The 20,947-nt window shown below is 35.9% G+C and overlaps 1 protein-coding gene across 2 annotated transcripts in view; it reads left to right on the forward strand.

Annotated features, from left to right (window-relative positions):
* map3k5 (mitogen-activated protein kinase kinase kinase 5) overlaps positions 1 to 20,947 on the forward strand; it is a 72,208-nt gene that overhangs the window by 28,003 nt on the left and 23,258 nt on the right. For both annotated transcript variants that reach the window (XM_032585074.1, XM_032585073.1), the window contains 10 exons: positions 1,059 to 1,227; positions 3,147 to 3,253; positions 9,287 to 9,457; positions 11,434 to 11,546; positions 12,806 to 12,965; positions 14,195 to 14,348; positions 14,442 to 14,549; positions 16,125 to 16,177; positions 17,431 to 17,526; positions 20,279 to 20,360. In XM_032585074.1, the coding sequence (XP_032440965.1) occupies positions 1,059 to 1,227; positions 3,147 to 3,253; positions 9,287 to 9,457; positions 11,434 to 11,546; positions 12,806 to 12,965; positions 14,195 to 14,348; positions 14,442 to 14,549; positions 16,125 to 16,177; positions 17,431 to 17,526; positions 20,279 to 20,360 (1,213 nt within the window). The remainder of the gene's footprint in view (positions 1 to 1,058; positions 1,228 to 3,146; positions 3,254 to 9,286; positions 9,458 to 11,433; positions 11,547 to 12,805; positions 12,966 to 14,194; positions 14,349 to 14,441; positions 14,550 to 16,124; positions 16,178 to 17,430; positions 17,527 to 20,278; positions 20,361 to 20,947) is intronic.

Here is a 20,947-nt window from a genome sequence, read left to right on the forward strand (position 1 = left end):
TTGGATCAATCAGATCAATGTTGAGTTTATGCCACAGATTCCTAGTAAAAATGAATTTAGGTCTTTAACTGGCCCATTCTAATGTTTAATTAAAACCAGGTGTGTCCACCTACATGCATGAGTGCTGGTGTTCTTCATTTTTGAGATCTACTCCTAATATTTATCTGTATCTAAAAAGCTGAAGGAATACCAATACTTTTGCTGTCAGTTAAATTTATCATGTTTTTCTCCTGCCAACTTTAATAGATTTACCTTAGGAGGAGGATGGCCATACATTTATTAACTTTCTGCCCAGTTTGAGGAAACCTTGCGATTGTTTGAGTAAAAGGAAGTTAAAGTTCTCTACTGATGTGAACTTCCACTGAAGGTTATATAGCATAGTTATAGCTAAAAAAAAAGGGATTTTTGAAATTGAAAATGTTTCACCATTCCTTTTAGTAAATTTAAGTGTTTAAAAATATGTAGTTTTTGTCTTTTAAATGGGACCTATTATTCAAAATTCATGTTTTTATGGTTCTAAAAAAGCCAAAGCACTTAAAAATAAAAACCACCCAGGTATTTTTAGTAATAAGTAAATGTAAATGTACTTAGTAAATGTTTTTATGTGTTTCGAAAACGACCCAATTGTTAAGTCATAATCCACCAGCACTGCGCGTTACCTAGCAACCTCAGCAGAGCCCAGCCCGTTACCTAGCAACCTCAGCAGAGCCAAGCCCGTCACCCAGCAACCCCAGCAGAATTCCAGCACAGTTTAGGAGGGAGTTTATATGTATTTAAAGTGACAGAGACTCTAGAACAGCTCGTTGTGAAAGGAATTCAAAACCAGACTAAAATCTCATTATCTAAAAATGATTTTGTAAAAAATGTGAAGACTTATCATAAGCTTTCACAGGTCACTTTGGCTTTAATAAATGAAATTATATATTTTTTTATTTACTCATATTATCTCAGTCTGATATAAAAAATGTGTATCAAGGTTGGAAATATATTTTAAAAAAGCCAAAACAACATAAATCTGATTGGTTTTTCTAACTAAATGTATCGTTTTTGTCCTGCAGCCAGTATTTCAGAGAGACCATTCTGAACGAGATCCGTAAAGCTCGGGAACTTTACACCGGCTTGGAGCTGTCAGCCGAACTGAGCCGAATTCAGCAGAGGCTGGACAACGTGGAGTGTCTTTCAGTGGACGTGGTCATCAACCTGCTGCTGACATACAGGGACATCCAGGTGAGCACTGAGCTTTGAAAAACGACACAGGAGCATGTTGTTCTGAGCAGCAAGTAGCAAAAAGGACAAGATATTTGCCTCCTACCTCAGGACAGACACCGCACTAAGTTAGAAAATGTTTAATGCTCTGTGTCAGACTTGTCTCCATGTTGTATTGTTGCCATGTTTACCCATAACTCTGTGACAGTCGAGCTGTTCTTGACTAAAACATTCAGTGACTGGATGGCAGCAGTCAAAAATGTCTCCAAGTGTTAAAACTCGAGTTCTTAACTAAAAAAAAAATAGTGAAACGTATTTTGTCTGGCACAGTGTATGAACAAGTAAAATGTTTATTTGCTGCACCTGTTGAGGTTTTAGAAACTCTCTCCAGACAAGTTAGTTGTTTTTCAGGTACACAATGAAAAATAAGCACCAGGAATTTAGTGAAAGTCAGATTCAGTTTTATACAAAACAAATGATGAGTCAATAAGATACCAGATAAAGTTGTTTATGACAGATTATATGTTAAATACAATCCATGACATAACTGGTGCGCGTCCCAATTAAATACTCCACTGAAACACTTCATTATTTATAGACGGTTCCCACAAGACCGGGCCAGAAGTAAGTTATCCCGGAAATCCGCCATCTTGGTAGGCAAACGTTAAACAGCGCTACAAAGGAGCAGCAATTAGCAAGACTTAAATTAATTTCTTTAACTGTTTTCTGCTCTTTAGTAGAAACAGTTCAGTATCTAGAAATAGCTCTTATGAAAATAATTGAGTCAGTTGTATTTTTGTTGTTGGTAAATGTCTGAATGTTTGTTTGCAATTTAATTGTTTCAGCTCGATTAATTGATTATTGAAATGATCATAATCGAAGTATAGTAATAAATTAATTTACTGGAGTATACCGACTCAAAAAAAGTGTATTTCCTGAAAGAACAACATACTCAGAACAGTAATTAATCCAAAACTGTACCAAAATATGCACATTTTGTATTTAAATTTAAAAATAAACTTTCATCTGTTCTACTCAGAACTCCTTATGTGGCCTCGTTCTGTCTTCACCTGGTTTAAATAATAAAATAACAATCTCATATTAAGTAACTTTTATCTATCAAATTATTAATCAGTTATTCCAAAAAAAATCAATATACATGATATTGATTTATCCTTTGCTACCAATGCTACAAAGATTTTTATTTTCTTATTTAAAAAATGATTTTAATTATTTGTGTTTTTAATGCATTTCTAGTATTGTATAAAAAATACTCAAGTGGTTAAATACATTATTGGTAGAGTCAGTTACTAAAGCAATCATTAGCTGCAGCCCCATTTAGCAGAAAATCGACAACAAAAACCTCAAAGATGATCTTAACGTCCCATTTAAGAGGAAAGTAAACTCAGACGTACCGTCTGAACTTGGATGTTTGGTAGAGGTCACCTCAGCCGTTTTCATCCCTTCAGAGAATCGTTTCTCCTCAAACACAAGTCGTCCCAAACCACCTGCAGAGAGCTTGTGGCGCATCTTTTGTACCGCTCATTTTAAAACTTCCATCCCTCCCCATCTTTCATCTCTGCTTTGTGGTGCATTCATTGTCCACATCCTGCTGCTCACCAAAAGCATCGCACAGCCTCATGAATCTTTCATTAGGACAACAAGCATACAGGATGTCGTGAATTATTCAGCAGGTAGTGGCTGTAGTGAATATGTAGGCAAATATAAGGAACAAAAATATGATGAAGAGCCCACTCAATTACCGGCATGCGTTCGCTGCTCTAGAGTGTCTGAATGAATAAGGTGGCATGAGAAGATTAATATCTTGCTGAAATCAGAGTTTCTCAGGAGCTTGTTCTGTTCCCACAATCTTTATGTCAACAATGTGAAGGATAAGGTTGCAGCAGAAACTGAACTGCATTTTTTTATTTACCTTCCAGGATTATGAGTCCATTGTGAAGCTGGTTGAAACTCTCGAGAAGCTGCCAACCTTTGACCCCATGGCTCATCCACACGTGAAGTTTCACTATGCCTTTGCACTGAACCGGTAAGACAGAAAACATGCAAGTAGCTCTCATGCTTTACAGCCTGCTGATCTATCAAACCTGTAGGCTTTAATTATTAAATATTACAGACAGGAAACTATTTACCACATGAAAACCTTTTTAGAAGAAAGCATTTTGGTTTATTTTGTACGATGACCTCGGAGGGACATTGCAATTAAAAAAATAAAAATTAAAAAATTAAAAGTAAGGGTAAACTCAGAAAGTTTTTGAGCAATCTAAGACATTTTCAGGTTGTTTTTTTTTAGCAAATTTCAGACTTAAGAAACTGAAATTTTCAAGTTTTTTTCTAGAAAAAAACATTATCATGTTTTTCTAGAAATTATATGAGATTAACCTCAAACTTTCTGAGGTTTTCCTAGCAAATTTTAACTAAAAGTTTCGCTTTTTAAATTTTTTTTATCTAGAAAAATTTTGAGATTAATCTCAAAATTTCTGATTTTTTTTTCTGTCAAATTTTCAACTCCTCAAGATCAGTAATTTTGTTCTAGAAAATTTCTGAAGTAAAGTTCAAACTTTCTTGTGGTTTTAGTAGAAATTTACTGCTCCTTTTTTTCTTTTTTGTAGTTTTTTATATGTGAATGTATTAGACAGAGCATTGACACTTAAATCTGACTTCAATCATTTGTTTCTAAATGTTGCCAAATAGTCAGTCCAGAAATGAACTTTCCAATTAATAAACGACATTATTTGGCTTGCTTTGTTGTTTTTTTTTAAAGATGTCATAACTTCAACTTGAAGATTGTTTACAAATTACCTGTTCTGCACCCAGAATGCATTGCTGCAGGACTACCCTGTAGTTCTATCTTGATCCATACATGAACTCTATTGGGAGATTTTTATAATTTATATTTTTTTATGTCTATGTCGGGCTGTTTTAAACTATTTTTGCTTAAATTTATCAGTATACTGAAGTTCACATATGTAGGTTTTAAGTGGCTGTTTATTATTTTCCAAACAGAAAATCCTCAATATGTTGCAGATGTACCACACAGTTGGGTTTTGGCTGCTTCTTTCACACCAGCTGCTTTTCTTGTAAAACCTCCCTGCAGTTTTTATGGTGCATCTGCCTCATTCAGCAAATAAAGGATGATGGTCATTAATCTGGCAGCAGTTGTTAGCACCGAATGTGAGCGACTTTTCAGTTTATATTTGCAACCTGGACCATTTCTATTTGGTTACACAGTCAAATAGAATAAATGCTAGACAGAAAATCTATTGTCCAGCTTGAGCAGAATGTGGTGCAGATATTTTGTTCCAGTTCGCCTCACAAAAGCTGGGATGAGTCACTATACCTGCAGTTAAAGTAAAGGAGATGTGTGGTCTGATTTATTTTTGCTGAGAGAAAAAATATGCAGCAGAGAAACTGTGTTTCAGTTGCATGCAGTAAAGAAGTCGAATGTCTTATGTAAGTAGAAAATATGGGAATACATTTATAAAAGTTGCATTTTAAGGTTTCTGACACAAAAGCCCAAAATTTAAAAATAGCTGTGCAGAAAAGCAAGAGCAATAAAACAATAATAGGTGATGCTTTCTTTGTTGCAGATGTTAAATGCCTGCTTTTTGTATCAATGACTAGTGAAATCTGTCAAGAAAATCTGGAAATTTAACACAATGTAAGTGAAATTATTAAATCACGATGTGAGATGTGCAAACCAGACGCTTTCAGCAGCGAACGCTGAAGTCTTTTCTGAATTTGTAGCACAATTTCGAAAAATTGCTACATATTTTGTAACAAAACAAAAAAAATTGTAATAAATTTTTTAAAGATTAAATTAGAAATTCTGTTTAAAAAAAAATCAGAATGAATAAAAAAAAAAGTCGAAAAGGTATATTCACAGTAAAGTAAAAATCAACAGTCGGACCCGCAACAGGCAAGCCGCTAAATGTGCCGATGCGTAAAACCAGACTTAACAGCTAAAGATTTTTTCACTTTCAGTATTTTGCCATTTCTTTTAACATGCTATATTCACTTTCTTAATATTTTGATTTAAATCACAACAAAATTATATTTTTTTCTCAAATCAAATTCCAACCTTATTGTTTTAATTTAATTTTGTGACAGGAGAAGAAAACTTTCCAATTATTTTTCCGCCTAGTGATTAAAACTCCTCCTGTTAGAAACAGATCTTTAGATATAAAACACACCAGTAGCTGTCAAATTAAGTGCAAAATAGACACACTGGTACATTATAAAGCATGAGGAGAACCTGGAATGAAATTGTGTGGTAAGGCAACACCAGAAATAAATATTAAAAATGATTTTATCCTGGCCTGATTTGAATCAGTGGGTCGTTAAAAAGCCTTAGCAAAATCTCTAGCAGATAACTCCATTTAAATCAGATCTGATGACAAAAACATGAACTTAGCTGTTCTTCTTAAAGATTTCTGTAGCTTCCTAATTATTTCTAATTTACTAAAGTTTAATGTGAAGTGCAGTCAGGCTGTTTGACAGAATGAGGATGCAACTGACCTCCGCTGTACAACAGAGATGCCACTCCATAATGCCTGAGAGCTTTAATTACAATGACATCGTGTAGAAACCCAGATGACGATCTTTTTGGCTTTAGGTATTCAGAAAGCTTTTACATTCCTCTGGTGGAAGGTTAATGCATGATTTATGATGCCAAAAACTGTACAGCTATGTACACAGCTAAAACCAGATGTTTACATACCACAGCTAAAAATACACAAAACTTTCCTCACTGTCTGAGATTAAAGCAGACTAAACCTTCCTCGTCTGCGGTCATATTAGAACATTTTTATTTTCTCAGTACCAGGACAATGAGGGCGAGAATATTTTTGAAAGTATTTTCAATGCTTGCTTTCTTAAATGTCATTCTTCCTGCTTTCTTGTGTGAGATCTTGTAAAAACTGAGATATTGGACCTCCACACGTTGGTCTTTAAAGCCATAATATGATTTTAAATCCTTCATTTTCACATTTTAATCATTCAGTTGTGCTCTTTTTAAAGATTCCTCACATAAATTCAGAAATGCACCAATGAGAGCCTCAGTAGGGTCTTAATGCTGCCAATCATCCTCATGTATGTGTCAGATCAGATCTGATGACAAAAACATGAACTTAGCTGTTCTTCTTAAAGATTCCTGTAGCTTTCTAATTATTTCTAATTTACTAAAGTTTAATGTGAAGTGCAGTCAGGCTGTTTGACAGAATGAGGATGCTTTCTCTCTACTATGCTACAGCTAAGGATAAACAGTTTTCCTTAATGGTAAGTGTTTTCTCCACCATTAATACATTTAGCAGCGCATACACGAGTGTGATTGACAGCACTAAGACCCTCCTCCTCGCTCTGATTGGTTGTTTTTGACCGTTTGGATTTCTGTAGATGGAAAAAGCAGCACTGTGAGAAGCTTGATTAATTTTTTATTTTTCAGATTATTTGTCTCTGATAGGTTTTTTTTCCATATTTGTTAAAACTATCATTTATAAAAGTTACATATTGCACCAAAATCCAATGCAAATGTATGGGGGAAAGAAATCCCTTTAAAATCCTCTCATGTTTCTGGCACTTAGCAAATAGAAATAATTTTTATAATCTCAACTGACCTAAAACTGGAAAAATTGCATCTGATGTCATGTTAGAAAATATACTATTATATTTTAATTCAGTGTGTATAAACTTCAGGTTTAGGCTCTGTCCAGTTAAAAACATTTCATTGCTTTGTTATGTAATTTGGTTAAATAAAACTGCTCTATTTAAAGCAAAACTAACTGAATTCTTTCGCTGAAGTGTTATATAATTGCCTTTACTTTGGTTATTTCACTGTGTTCTGACTCAGCACGGTGCGGCCCACTCAAAGCCCTTAAATTAACAATATGTGGCCTAAATAAAAGCCGAGTGATTGATTTGAAACTGTTGCTATGCTTCCCTAATGAATCTGTGGGGTTTTTAGCGGCTTCTGTCTCGGTTATGTGGGTGTTGAACAATGAGCCAGTTGCTCAGGTTAGCGCCTGACAGGAGCAGGAAGAGAATGCCCTCTATGCAAATACGCATCAATAGTGTGGAGAGGAGAAAGGCAGGAAACGGAGAACAGGACGAGGAAAGTGCAGGTCTGTGTGGACCGTCGTCATGGCGATAGCCGTCAGGCCTCGTGCGGTATTTAACCTTCACACCCTGGAGAACTCAAATCTTTTTTGTTAATTTTCAAAGCGTGTCCAGAATAAGTCTTCTTAATCCAAACTAAAAGATTTATTGAATGGGGAAAAACGTTGGTAGGAAACAACGTAAAGTTACATCCATTTCCTTCAAAGTATTTGAAATAAAAATAAAAACAAAAATGAGTTTTTACTTGCGTTTTGCTGTCATTCCAGCTGCTTTTTTGGGGGGTAAACCTCTACGTAGGGGCGAGTATTTATCGTATCATGATAAATTTCTTATGATAAGAATTCTGATTTATTATTTTCTCATTAATTTCCAATTAATGATGTTTAAGACATCATTAATAATTAAGACCGTCCAAAACTGTCTGAACTGTTGGGATTGTTAGTTTTACTGTTTTCTTTCTACTGTTTGTTCAAAAAGACAATCAATACATATCAATAACTTTGAAAATATGATTAAATTCAGGTATTATGTGTCACTCAGAGCCATGCGCTTACCTAAAAATAATAAATAGTTCTTATTGTCACTTTTACTGTTTTTATATTAGCACCACAAAATATCGTGATAAAAATTTAAGTCCATATCGCCTAACTTTTCTAGTTTTACACATTTGGAGACTAACATTTTTACAAGCTCAGACAGACTGGATGAGAAGCATATGTGAAACTTAAATTTCAAGTTCTCCATCTGAACTTTGACTAGACCATACTAATGGATGCATATGGTTTGATCAAAGCTACTCCGTTGTAGCTCTGATCATAAAACAGAAGAAATCTATTTTAGGTTGGTATCTTACATAAAATCTTCATAAAATAACTGCAGCTGTAGTTTGACAAATAAGGAGAAGTTCAGTATATATGACTTTATTTGGAAGAGAAATTATTATTTATTGTGTACAGAACTGTGCAAAAGTCTCAACTATTGCCACATTTCTTTGTATTTTGTTTCCAAGCAACCAAACTTTCTGCTGAGGTGGTTTTGTTTATAACTTATTTAGATTACCTGAAAATCTTTCTCTAGACTCTAAAAGCTGCTTTACTTCAAAGTTGCACCCAACAATTATTTGAGTTATTGATTAATCTCTTGGTTATTCTGACGATTAATCGTTTAATCTGATTTTAAAAACTCACATTCTGAAGATTTTTCAATTAAGCATTTATTAGAAATACATTAGAAAATCCAAAAATAAACATTTTATTTACTTGCATGCAATAACATGGCATTAGTTTAGTGAATTTGAACCTTGTGAAGCTAAATCTGAACAACTTAAAGAGTTTTGGGTAAAACATATTTACAGTCAAATGTTTTTGTTGATCTTTACTCCAAAATGTATAAAAATCTTTTAACAGTTTTGGCCTTAATTATTGATCTGAGTATGTTGTTCTTTCAGCAATTTAGATTTTTTGTGGGTCTGTACTCCAGTTAACGATTAATCGATCAATCACTACTAATATGATTAATCGTTTCAGTCCAATTTTACCTAATTTGTGGCAGAAATGGAACAAAACCTAAGTTTTGAGAAGCTACTTTTTTCTCATTTCAAGTTTGTTTGTAGGAGACATCATGAAGACAGTTTAAAGAGAAGAAAAATAAACTTATCAGAACATAATTACCCTCCTTGTCCCGTAATGCAGCTCATTGAATGAATGTCCCCAGATTAAGAATGTTGTAATGACACTTCAACATTAAGACAATCTATTTACAAGAGATATTCCCAATTTTCAACCAACATGTCTGGATCTGTGCTCCAAGCCAATTAATTGGCTTCTTTGTTATTCCCAAATGTCTCACACAAGTTGGAAAGTGTGTGAAATTAGATTTCTGTATGACTCGTTGTTTTTGGTTTCTGCTTTTTGTGTGTTTTGACACTCATGTGCGTGTGTGACTGCAGGAGGAACCTGCCTGGTGACAGGCAGAAAGCGCTGGACATCATGCTGCCCCTGGTGGAAGGGGAGGAGCAGGTAGCGTCGGACATCTACTGCATGGTGGGACGGATCTATAAGGACATGTTCCTGGAGTCTCACTTCACCGACACTCAGAGCAGAGACAAAGGCACCCTGTGGTGAGAAAATCTGCCGGGATGTCTGCGTTTATCTGTGTATCGGTTACATTTCTGCTCATTTGCCTCTTCCAGACACTGAGTCACCAATAGATATTGTTAAAATAAGCTTTTTGAGGGACAAGATGCATAATAGCTGTGGTGACTCACTGTGGTTCATCATGGCAAGATGCTTTAATCCAACATTTCCAATTAGCAGGAAAGCAAAACTATTTGTCGGTTATAAGATTTATGGTTTTTATTTTCTGCAAATTGCATCTCATTACAGCAACAGGATGCAAAACATCCTTTTACATTAATCAGTTTGTCACACTTTGCTGCAAATATGCACAAAAATGTGAGTAGGAACAGAAAGGGTGTCAGTCATGTTAGGATATTAAATTTTAATGGCATATAAAAGGAGAGAAATGTTTAAAGTTTCATCAAATTTGAATACCACATTGGATACAATAAATTTATATTAGTTTTACTGCATTGCAAAAAAAATTATAAGTTTTGCTTATGTTTTAGGGAAAGCCAAAGATTCATTATTTTAAAAAAGGAAAAAAAAGAAGGAACATGGGGAAAAATATTTTTAAAAAAAGGAAAACAGGAAGAGTGGGAAAATTAAAAAAGCTAAATGGGAAAAAGGAGAAAAATTTGAAAGAAAAAGTAGAAGAAAAACAAAAAAGAGAGAAAAGTGAAATTATGAAACCTTCCAACTTTAAAGTTTTTCAAGTTTTATTGCAACGAAGTTGTTAATCCTGCAGAGCATCTAATGTCAGTTCAAACAGGAAATCTGAATATTAAAATTACCGTTTTTCCCGACTATAGAGCGCACCATACTATAAGCCGCACCCAAAAAGTAAAAAAAAAACAAAACTGAAAACATACTAAGCTGCTGGTATCTCCGCCGCTCTCGGTTTTCCACAAGGACGCAGCGGAGTGCTGGGTCCTTTATAAATCTGCTATTAAGGACGCAGCCCTGCGTCTCCAACGCCGAACCTTGGTTTTTGTTCACCCCCAGTTTACGTGCAGCGGCTCTATTTCCCTCCTGTACTGCCAGATCGATACTCCTCAACTTAAAAGCTGCGTCATATGAGTTTGAAAACATTCCTCCGTCGTGCCTGCTGCTAGCATGTGCTTGTTCTAAATGAAAATTAGCGCTTTCTTCTTTGATTTCCAATTTTGACTTCCAGTGACTCACTTCCTGCAAAAGAGCCCCCTGGTGGTTGAAGAAAAATCCACAGAAAAACCTTGGGGGAAAAGTAGCGGCTTATAGTCTGAAAAATACGGTAAATGGAAAAAAAACAGGAATAATGGGTGAAGATTTTGCATAATTTTCCCTTTTTTAACTATTCATAGTAGTTTATTGAAGTGTTAATAACACTTCAACGCAACACAGTTATATTCCTGCATTCTCATAAACCTTATTATGGGGGGGGGGGGGGGTATTTTAATTTAAGCTGCATCATAATAACAAAAAACAATCCTCAACAGCATGAATTCAGATGTGATTGTAAACAGTTTCTTTCCTTTGGAGAACAGCCGAACACTCGGAACCAGTCAGAGCAAACCGAAACTTGCCCAACAACACAAGCCGTCTGATTATCGTCTAACAGAAAATGGCAATTAAGACCTCATATATTTGTTCACTGAACATGCAGCAGAGATAATCAACCTCCCATCTGGCTGGCATTTTCAGTTTCCATCTATAAAAAAAAAAGCTTGTATGGGGCTCTAATAAGTTTTGCACATCATTCTGCAGCAGAGCAGATTGTCATTAAATGAATGAAATCTCTCGTTATTTGGAAGCACTCATGATTGCTGGTTGGCAGTTTGTGGCCCCAGCTCAATAAGTCTAATTGTTTTTTTCCTCCATCCTCAACTATCTCTGAAAGCCCTGTGAATTTTTTATGATGCCTCCAAGAGGCCTGGGCTTTGGGATGACGCATTTCTTGGAGGAACAGCATTTATTGGACTTTTTGTTCTGCTCTCAGGTTTAAAAAGGGGTTTGAGTCTGAGCCAACACTACACTCTGGGATCAACTATGCGGTTCTCCTGCTGGCAGCTGGACACCAGTTTGACTCTTCGTTTGAACTCCGAAAAGTCGGTAAGTAGACCTGTCAATTAACTTGTGGCTGATTAAAATTATATCTGCCTTTGTGCAGGAAATTCTTCATTACATTAAAACATTTTTATATACTCACATCAATCTTCTACGTATTTTAAAGTGAAAAATTGTTTTTATTAGGTAAATTTTTTAAGTGCCTGTCATAAATGGTGCTTTAGCTTTGATTGTTTCCTCAGTAACAATATAAATGTTGATGGCTCCCTGTCTGTCAGGGTGTGTACTCATTATGTGTTCAATAAAGACTAATGAGCCCAGGAAGGCTTGTTTGTCACCGAACTGGGTTTTCCTGGTTGACTGGAAGTCTGTACACCTCCTTAAGAAGATTGCTCCTTTATTCATTTCATTTATTATTACAGCTCATTTGTTGAATGTTTTTTTTTTAGCGTTTAAAGTCTTTTACTTCTAAACATTTTCAGCTTTAAGGAGCCTTACATAACACACGTTTCTCCATTTACCTGGTAATGATGGGAAAATTTAAATCTCTTGGGGAAAAATGCATTGTTATGAGTAAGATATACTTTTTCCATCATTTTTAAGGAATTATTTACTTAAAATTAGCTATTATACTGCAAAAACACTCAATCTTATCAAGTATTTTTGGTCTAGTTTCTAGTGAAAATATCTTGTTACACTTGAAATTAGACAAATGAACTTAAAAGTAACATTTCAACAAGATACAGGAGCTTGTTTTAAGTAAATAATTCCTTAATATTAATGAAATAGTAATAGTTTCATTGATTGATAAATAAACTTATAACATGGGGAAATGTCTTGGTACAAGTTAAATAATTTGCCAGTGGAACTTTTCTTCTTCTTCATCAATATTAAGGAATTATTTACTTAAAACAAGCTCCTATATCTTGTTGAAATGTTACTTTTAATTTCATTTGTTTAATTTCAAGTGTAATAAGTTATTTGGACTAAAAACTAGACCAAAAATACTTGGTAAGATTTTGTGTTTTTGCAGTGTTGAAGCTTTTAGTGACTGAAACCTTCAGTCTATCTGCAGCTAAATCCTTTATGAGCAACGAAAAGAGCAAAAAATGATCAACTTTCCTTAACAGTTCTCTGAAACTAAACATGCAAACCTGAAATCCAAACTATATAACATCCAAGCAGAGCATTGAAGTACCTTGGTGTTTGTTTAAGTTTGGTCTGACTTGTCCGCAGCCTAAGAAGTCAATGTTTCCTTTTTTGGATGAAATGCTCATGTGTGATGACTGGATTCTGCTTTCCAGGAGTTAAACTGAGCAGCCTGCTGGGGAAGAAGGGCAGCCTGGACAAGCTGCAGAGTTACTGGGATGTGGGCTTCTTCCTGGGCGCCAGCATACTGGCCTGCGACAACACCAGGGTCATCCAGGCCTCCGAGAAGCTCTTCAAGCTCAAGGCTCCCATCTGGTGCGAACATGGACAAGCCTTTCTCAGATCAACATGCAAAAAAAAAAGCACATTTTGGTCCAACTCCTTCACCAACTGCTCCCAGTGTCGTTTTGATCTGGAGTGTGCTCGACTTTCCCTTGAAGGCGCAGCAGCCATATGTGGCCATTGTGAAAACATTTGGTACATTTTGCATTAAGAGGAGAAAAGATCACAGGAGAATGTGTTTGCTCCTTTAGTTTTTGCAGGGATGTGAAAGAAAAGCCTCAGGAAAAAATGTATCGGTTAAATTAGCATCTCTGTGTCTCTAAAATGTTTCTATTTGTTAGTCTGGTTAGTTTTATTGACCTTTTCATCAAAATAGGGATAAAATTGTCCCATATTGTGTCGATTTGAAGGAGAATATGAGACTTTCGTCAACCTTGAGTTGAATTTTTTTCAGCTAACAGCTCTTTGGAGGAAAACCTTGCCAGATCTAGAAAACTTTTTTTTATTCTTTTGGTATTTTTCCTCAATTATTTTAAGTTCAGTTACTAAATCGTTTCTTTGTAAGTCAACAAAAGTCTCTAAAAATCCAATTTACAGCTGCCTCTCTGCTTTTCATCTTTGATTTTAAACCCTTAACTCTTCCTTACAAATATATTCAGCTATAAGTAGTGAAAACTATTTATAGTAGTAGTATTTGCTAGGTAGCTTTATATTTTTATAACTATTATAAATGTAGTATTACATTTTACAGTTATAAAAATGTAATACTACCTATATGTAGTGAGTACTATAAGTAGTATTCACAACATATTTATAGTATTCACTAATATATGTAGTAGTACATTAACAGATATAAAAGTGCCTGATAAGTAGAATTTATTTCGACTCTCATTTTCTCTGTGCCGTTTCCTAGCAACCCCACTGGAGCCCAGCCCCATCACCTAGCAACCCAGTCAGAGTTTGGGTTTGGATTTAAAGTGACGGACGCCCTAAAATGGCTCATTCTGAAAGAAGCTTAAAATAGGCAGAAGTGACCAGACTAAAATCAAGAATAATAAGAATAATTTTGCGTGAAAAATGTAACTTTTTAGACTTGTTGTAACTTGTTCAAGGAAGTACAATAGGTTTTTTTTTTTTTAGATGTTACTCAAGACTTTTGCACAGTTTCTTAATCCCATTGTGTTTTTTGTCTTGCTGTGTGGGGAAAAACCCTCCTGTTTTGTTTAAATGGTTTTTCACTGGGTTTGTTTGGTTGTGTTCAGGTATTTGCGCTCTCTAGTGGAAACCATCTTGATCTACCAGCACTTTAAGAAGCCCGGCAGCGAGCCGCCGGCACCCAAACAGGAGCTGGTAGACTTCTGGATGGACTTCTTAGTGGAATCGACCAAAAAAGACGTCTCCTCTGTTCGATTTCCTGTGAGTAACAAATTCAGTTCTGCCCCACAAAAGAAGAACACTACAGCATTGAACTCATTCATAAAAAATGGAATAATAAATTTTTCCCTCAAGGTGTTGATACTGGAGCCGACAAAAGTGTACCAGCCTTCGTATTTGTCCATAAACAAAGATGTGGAAGATAACACCGTGTCCATCTGGCACGTTGCTCCAGACGATAAGGTGTGTATCCAACTACTCTATCGTTCACATAAATGTAACTTTTTCCAGTAGTTCTTTATGTTCTTGACATTTTTCAAACAAAAGGATTTGTATTGAAGGATACATGATAATGTCATCATGGCATTACTTATAGTTACTGCTTGATTCTCTTTAATTTCACATTATCTGAGACAACAAAAAGAAAGTGATGTTAAAGGGCGCACAGTAATAAAGCTTTCCAGTTGTGTTTCTTCGATTTTGAGTTGTTGCTTTAATATTTATTCTCATTATTATTTATTATTGGGAACTTAAACAATCAATTTTAATTTCCCACTGAGTGTTTTTTGGTTCGTTTGGGGAGCGATTGAAATCTGATGCAGACCAAACAGCAAACTCTGGTCCACCTAAACACTGAGGTTTTGGTTCTGTTCAAGTGAACACCAGTTTGGTTCGAATTCATATGTGAACATCAAGTGAACCAAAGTATATGGACTATAGTGCAGGGCATTGTGGGTAAATCCAACCAAAACAACCGTGCAAGTCGAACGCTAGCGGGAGAAACGGCTTGTGGTCTTTTAACAACAACAAAAGAGAAATTCTACAACCGCTAGCATCTGACGCCATTTTGGTTTAGATTTTACAAAAACGAAGTTGCGCTCAGTGTCTTCTTCAGAGGTTTTCGTGTCAGTTTTTCAAAGAGTGTGAAAGCGAACCGCACCAACCTAAAATATAACAATGTTGCAACTTTGGTGAGTTTATCTAACCGAGTCTACTGGAGATTCAAAAACACATAAAAAAACTTTGTAAAGTAAAAAATAAGTCAGTGCAATGAGTTTAACACCAAGAGGGATATGCTGTTGTTTATTTGTACTTGTAAGAATCATAAAGCTGCATTTTGACCTGGTTAATTTTTCTCATAAAAGAGATGCAATAATCCAAATCTAACTTGGAGGTTCCAAAAGCATGAATGCATGTTTCCAAATCTCACCTAGAAAGAAGAGCGGAAAGCTTGGAAAGATCCCTGAGACAAGAGGAGGATGATTTTCAAACCTAAAAGCAGCATCTATTTCTTAGAAGGTTATGGTTTACTTGTGCAGGATGTTGGGAATGTGGCTTCTTGTTCAAAATTGTTTTAAGAAAAGAAACTACAGTATATTGGCCACATTATCTGAATATTTATTCCAAGTTCAATCCAGAACGTTTTAAGTATTAGTTCTTAAATTTCACTCCAGCTAGAAAGCAAAATACGATTAAAAAATGTTTTTGTACAAACTGTTGACAGGCTGAAGAGCAGCAAGTATGTTGACAACATAAAGATCTAATCAACATAGACAAAATGAAATAGTTGTAAAATGATGTTATTCATAAAATGCATTTAACTCCAAATTAAGAAAATACAAGTGTATAAAAATACTTTAAGATAATAATGTTCCTGAAGCTTGAGCAGTCTCAATTTGAATTTTATTACTTTTAAATCGTCCCCTCAGACTAATATTCCTGTAATGATTTAATTTCCCACCAGCAGGAAAAACATTCATGTACCACTGCAGCAAAACAGTAATTATACTGTTTTGATGTATTATTATTTTCTCACAGAACAAGGGGATACACGAGTGGAACTTCGTTGCCACATCTGTTCGAGGCGTCAGGTAAGTGTTTGCTGCCGTAATTTGAAATTTCTGTTTTAGAATCAGTCGCGTCAGACCAAGGCTGTGTCACCTGTCACGATTTTTTTATGCTCTGCAGTCTTTTCAAAACAGATCAAAGGCTCTACAATAAGTTCTTAACAGAGACCTTGTTGCGTCAACGTCTGCATGACGCCTCAAAAGTTGCAGTGACAGCTTGTGTTTGTGTGTCAAAGTAAATTTGAATGTAGAAGTATTCAATACAAGATGATTAATTTTAGCATAATGCTAAAAATCTGGGATTTCATGGTCAGTTCTGTAGGATTCTCTAAAATCAGAGGTTGCTTAATTATGGTTATGGACAAGAAGAACAGCATGCTCTGAATTATTGACAGTATTTACATTATGAAACCTGGATGGGAATTAATGTTTCCATGAGTTTGCCTATCAATCAGTCGACTCTTGGGAGCCTCTGCTTCCCTCTCAGCTCTACAGGGACGCTCTTGTCCCAAAATGCTGAGCAGCTTCTGCAGAAAAGGAAGCTAGTTTTTCTGCATCGTGTGGAGATTTTTGATGCATATTTTGGTTCCCAGGATTTGTTTCTGTTCAAACTTCTAAATTTCTTTAAACTGAAATCTACGAGCATTGGTTATAATGTTTTACTATATGTATAAATCTACTGCTAACGAATGCGAGGCGGCTCTAGATATTTGATGCATTAACTCTTGAAAACTTCCAGCTTGCATGTTTTCATGAAAACATGGCGATCACGTCTGCAGACTCCATCAGAGTCTCCGATCTAGCTTAGACTGTTTTTATAATGGCTTGCTTTGCACCTATTTTCCGCAGCCCTCAGAGGAGTTCAGTGTCAGATCGCAGAGAAGTGGAGGGCCGTCCTCACATGTTGCTAGGGAACGACTCCTTCTCCGTGCCCACTCTGCCTGCAGACAGCAGCAGGACACAAAAATGGCTCTGCAGGCTACAATACAACCACACATGCAGACACTGGCTCAGCATATCCGGCCTTGGCTCGCTTAGAAACAATCATCTCATGGGACAAAACTTTGAGCTGATTTGGAGCATTTGTGCAAAAACAAGCAGCATCCTGCAGCACATGTCTGAGCAGTGCTTGGGTTTATTTAATTTAACAGATGTGCACATTTTGAATCCTGATATTTAACAACCAAGAGTGCCAACTAGCTAATCTTCATTTGATATGAGTCACATCTCTGTGCATGTGATTAGGTTTCAACTAACTCTGGTTTGTTCCTCCTCAGCATCTCCAAGTTTGATGAACGCAGTGCCTTTCTCTACGTCCTGCATAATGCAGAGGACTTCCAGATCTATTTCTGCACAGAGATGCACTGTAAAAGGTTGGTCTGCCTCTTCGGCTCCTCCGCTGCGTCAGACAGGCTTGCAGTCATTACTTGGCTTAATGCAGCTGCCAGAAAACACAATAATGCTTCCCTAAACATGATTACAGCTTGGCAGGGCCGTACTATTAGTTTTGAAGTACAGTACTGTTGTCAGCATTATTAAATGCAGTTCTGTGAATCAAAAGAACTTTGTAAGAGTTGTTTTTTTTGCAGAATTATTAAAAGAGAGAATCCAAAGCTTGGACTTTGTGACAAAAAATGTGAAAATATTGAAGTTTATCATTTTAAAAATTTACTTCTTCAATTTGTGTTTTTGTATTTAAATTAAGACTTTACTTCTGTGAAACAAAATAATAAATATAATTTTCTGGATTCCTGAAAAATGTTAGATAACTATTTAAAGTTAGCTAAAAATGTGTCTCAGTGCATGTGAGCTGTTGCACAATATATTTCTAATTTTGGCAGTATTCCGGGGATGAAATACCGAAATTATAGAAACCCATTTAACATGGGATTTAAATTACATATCCTGGTCAAAAATAACAGAGATTTTTTTTACATTAAGGCCAATTTAATGCCATCCAGATTAATGGTTGACTAAGCGGTTTCTTTTTCAGAGGTTCACATTCAAAGACGACCAATTCTGTCTCATCAGGATTTAAAAGCAACAATTTTAGCATAATTCAGGTTTTTATGCTTTCCAGACATGCCTGTAATCTACCTAACTGATATAATTCATGAGAATTTATGGATAGATGTAGCTGAATTTCATCAGCGTAAGAGAAGAACGTTATCCCATGTTGTCTGATTATTTTAGCAATTGGAGGCATATAGTAAAGAGAATTGGACCGAGTAGAGAACCCTGTGGTACTCCACAAGTAACCCTGCAGTGTAAAGAAGATTTATTTTTAACATGAATGTGCTGCAAGCCAATCAGTGAGATTTATTTGTGCTTGATGCTGTTTTTTCTGGTTTTATACACGCTCCATTCCTGCATTAAGATGTGGTCTCAACATTTCTAAATTGTTTAGGGTTTTTCACCTTCGTTTCACTCCTGACCACCAGGTATCCTGGTGGGAAATATGTCTCAACCATCTTCTTTAATTTCCACACTGTCATGTTCTCCGTTATCAAATATTAGTGATGGACTACACGGTATATTTTGCAGAGGCACGGGTCCAGAAATGACAAATTCAGTCTCCTCAGAATTTAAAAGCTTTGGGTCATTCAGGTTTTTATGTTTTCCAGACGTGGTATATTTCATCAAGATTTCTGGATAAATATAGCTGCATATCATCAGCATTGCAGTGGAAATTTATCCCATGTTGTCTGGTTATTTTAGGAATTGGAATCATAAATTAAAGAGAATTGGGCTGAGTAGAGAACCTTGTGGTACTTTACCTTTAATTTGAGTGGTAAAGTACTGATTGCAATCAGTAATATATTTCACACATTCTCCACTCCTGCTTTAACCAATGTTAAAAATTTCTACCTTTTAACCGTTTGTTAAATCTCTCTGAATGTCATCTGTAGTTTATACGATATTCATCTAAATATTTTAGGGTTTTTTTCATTCCTGTCAGCTCTGTATCCTGGTGGGAAATATGTCTCTCTCCTATCAACCATCTTCTTTAATTTCCACACCGTCATGTTCCCCGCCAGCTGCTCTTTGAAGCAGTGCGTTCCAACTTGTGACTCTCACATCTGAGGCTTCCTGTGCCATTATCTGGAGTGTGAGAGTAAGTGACTCATGCCTGCTGCTGCTATTATGCTGCTCCTGGTTTCTCCGGAGTGACAGCGAGAAAAGAAAGGTAAAAACAGGGGAAATAAAAGGTAGGAGGAAGCCAACAACAGCGCGTCGACGTAGAGCGCTTGTTTTTCTGCGCATTTACAGTAATGCAGGCATGTGTGCACATAAATATTAAAAAAACGCGTGCCACCAAACACCTGCTGGCATGCTGTGCATGACAGCATGATGATTCGATGTGTTAACTCGCAGCTTGTGTGCAGTGCAACCGGCAAAGGTTGCTGTATGCATGCGGTGGGAAGTGTGCAAGTAAACAAACTGTAACCCCTTCAGGGACACATCAGCAGCAGTATAACACCCTCTAACATTCAACATTTGGGAAATCTGTTCCAGCATTTGTGGAAGGACCTTTTTAAACTATTTAAAATATCACCTTATGCCTTTTTCTACAGACGTTTTGGTGTTTATGTTTTTTCGAGGTGTCTGCGAATATTTAAAAGTTTTAAACTAACCCTTATTTCCTGAAAGGTTTCACCGACGACACATTTTTAAAAACCGACTAACGGTACCGAAACTCTGTGATACAAATTCCAACAGTTTCTAGAAAGGGAAACGTTGCACTTTTCAGCCAATATCGGGTTATTACGGTAATTTCACTCTCACGGTTGCAGGAAGCATGTTTTACTTCAGTTTAATCTGATGAAACACTCTTTTAATAGACGGTAAATTGTAAATAGCTGCTAGATGTTGAAAGTTCCAGTTGTTATGGAGAAATGGGCAAAAATATTTACTCACAAGACATTTAAAGAACTTTGTACAGTTAGAATAATCAAAAAATATCCAGGTAGAGATTTGAAACTTAGGCTTTAAAGGGTTATTAATGTGTCTAAAATAAAAAAAATAAAAAAAAATAAGTTGGCCTTACATATGTTTAGGTTACAGATTCCTTTAAGTTTATGTTAATATTCAGCATTTCTTGATGACTCGACTTGTTTTCGGCAGGTTCTGCGATCTGGTCAACAGTATAACAGAAGAAGCCTTTAAATGCCCTGAAGAAGGAGATTGTGATACTGATGCCTTAGAGGTGAGATGGTTACCAATTTTAAAGCTCTCTATGGTCTTTAGATTGTATTTTTTTATATTTCACGTCACAGGTTGTTTTTATTATATTGTAACAAGTCATTCACCTTTTCAGTTTTTGTTTTTACTCCCTGTGAATCTCTTTACTTTTCACCACAAACCGTTAAGACAGAAGAAATGTGGTAAAATTGTCTTTGTTTTTGCTACATCCTGTTTTGCTTCAAAAGTACTTTTAAAATGTCACAGGAAGTGTGATAGTTTTATTCAAAGCAGCAAGAAAGTCTTTGTATTTCATAGGGAAAATTCTTATTCCCCTTCACTCAAAGCAAATACACCTCGGTTTAAAGCTTAGATTATTTCTCCAGTTTTTGGGGTTTTTTTGCTCATTAGAGTTTCAGAGTTATGTTCTAATTGAAATCTCTTCCTTTTACATGATAAAAACTGAATTGGAGCACATCTGCGAACAGTTAGAGACCTGCTGCGATTAGGCCTGGATTTCTGCTCCTGCTGTTTGTGTGTTTTAGCACCTGCTGCTAACTTTCACCTGTCTCTGCAGCCGAGGCGATGGAAAAGAAAAGCTCATTACTGCAA

Source organism: Xiphophorus hellerii, chromosome 15, assembly GCF_003331165.1.
Source record: "Xiphophorus hellerii strain 12219 chromosome 15, Xiphophorus_hellerii-4.1, whole genome shotgun sequence".
NCBI classification, from domain to species: Eukaryota; Metazoa; Chordata; class Actinopteri; order Cyprinodontiformes; family Poeciliidae; genus Xiphophorus; species Xiphophorus hellerii.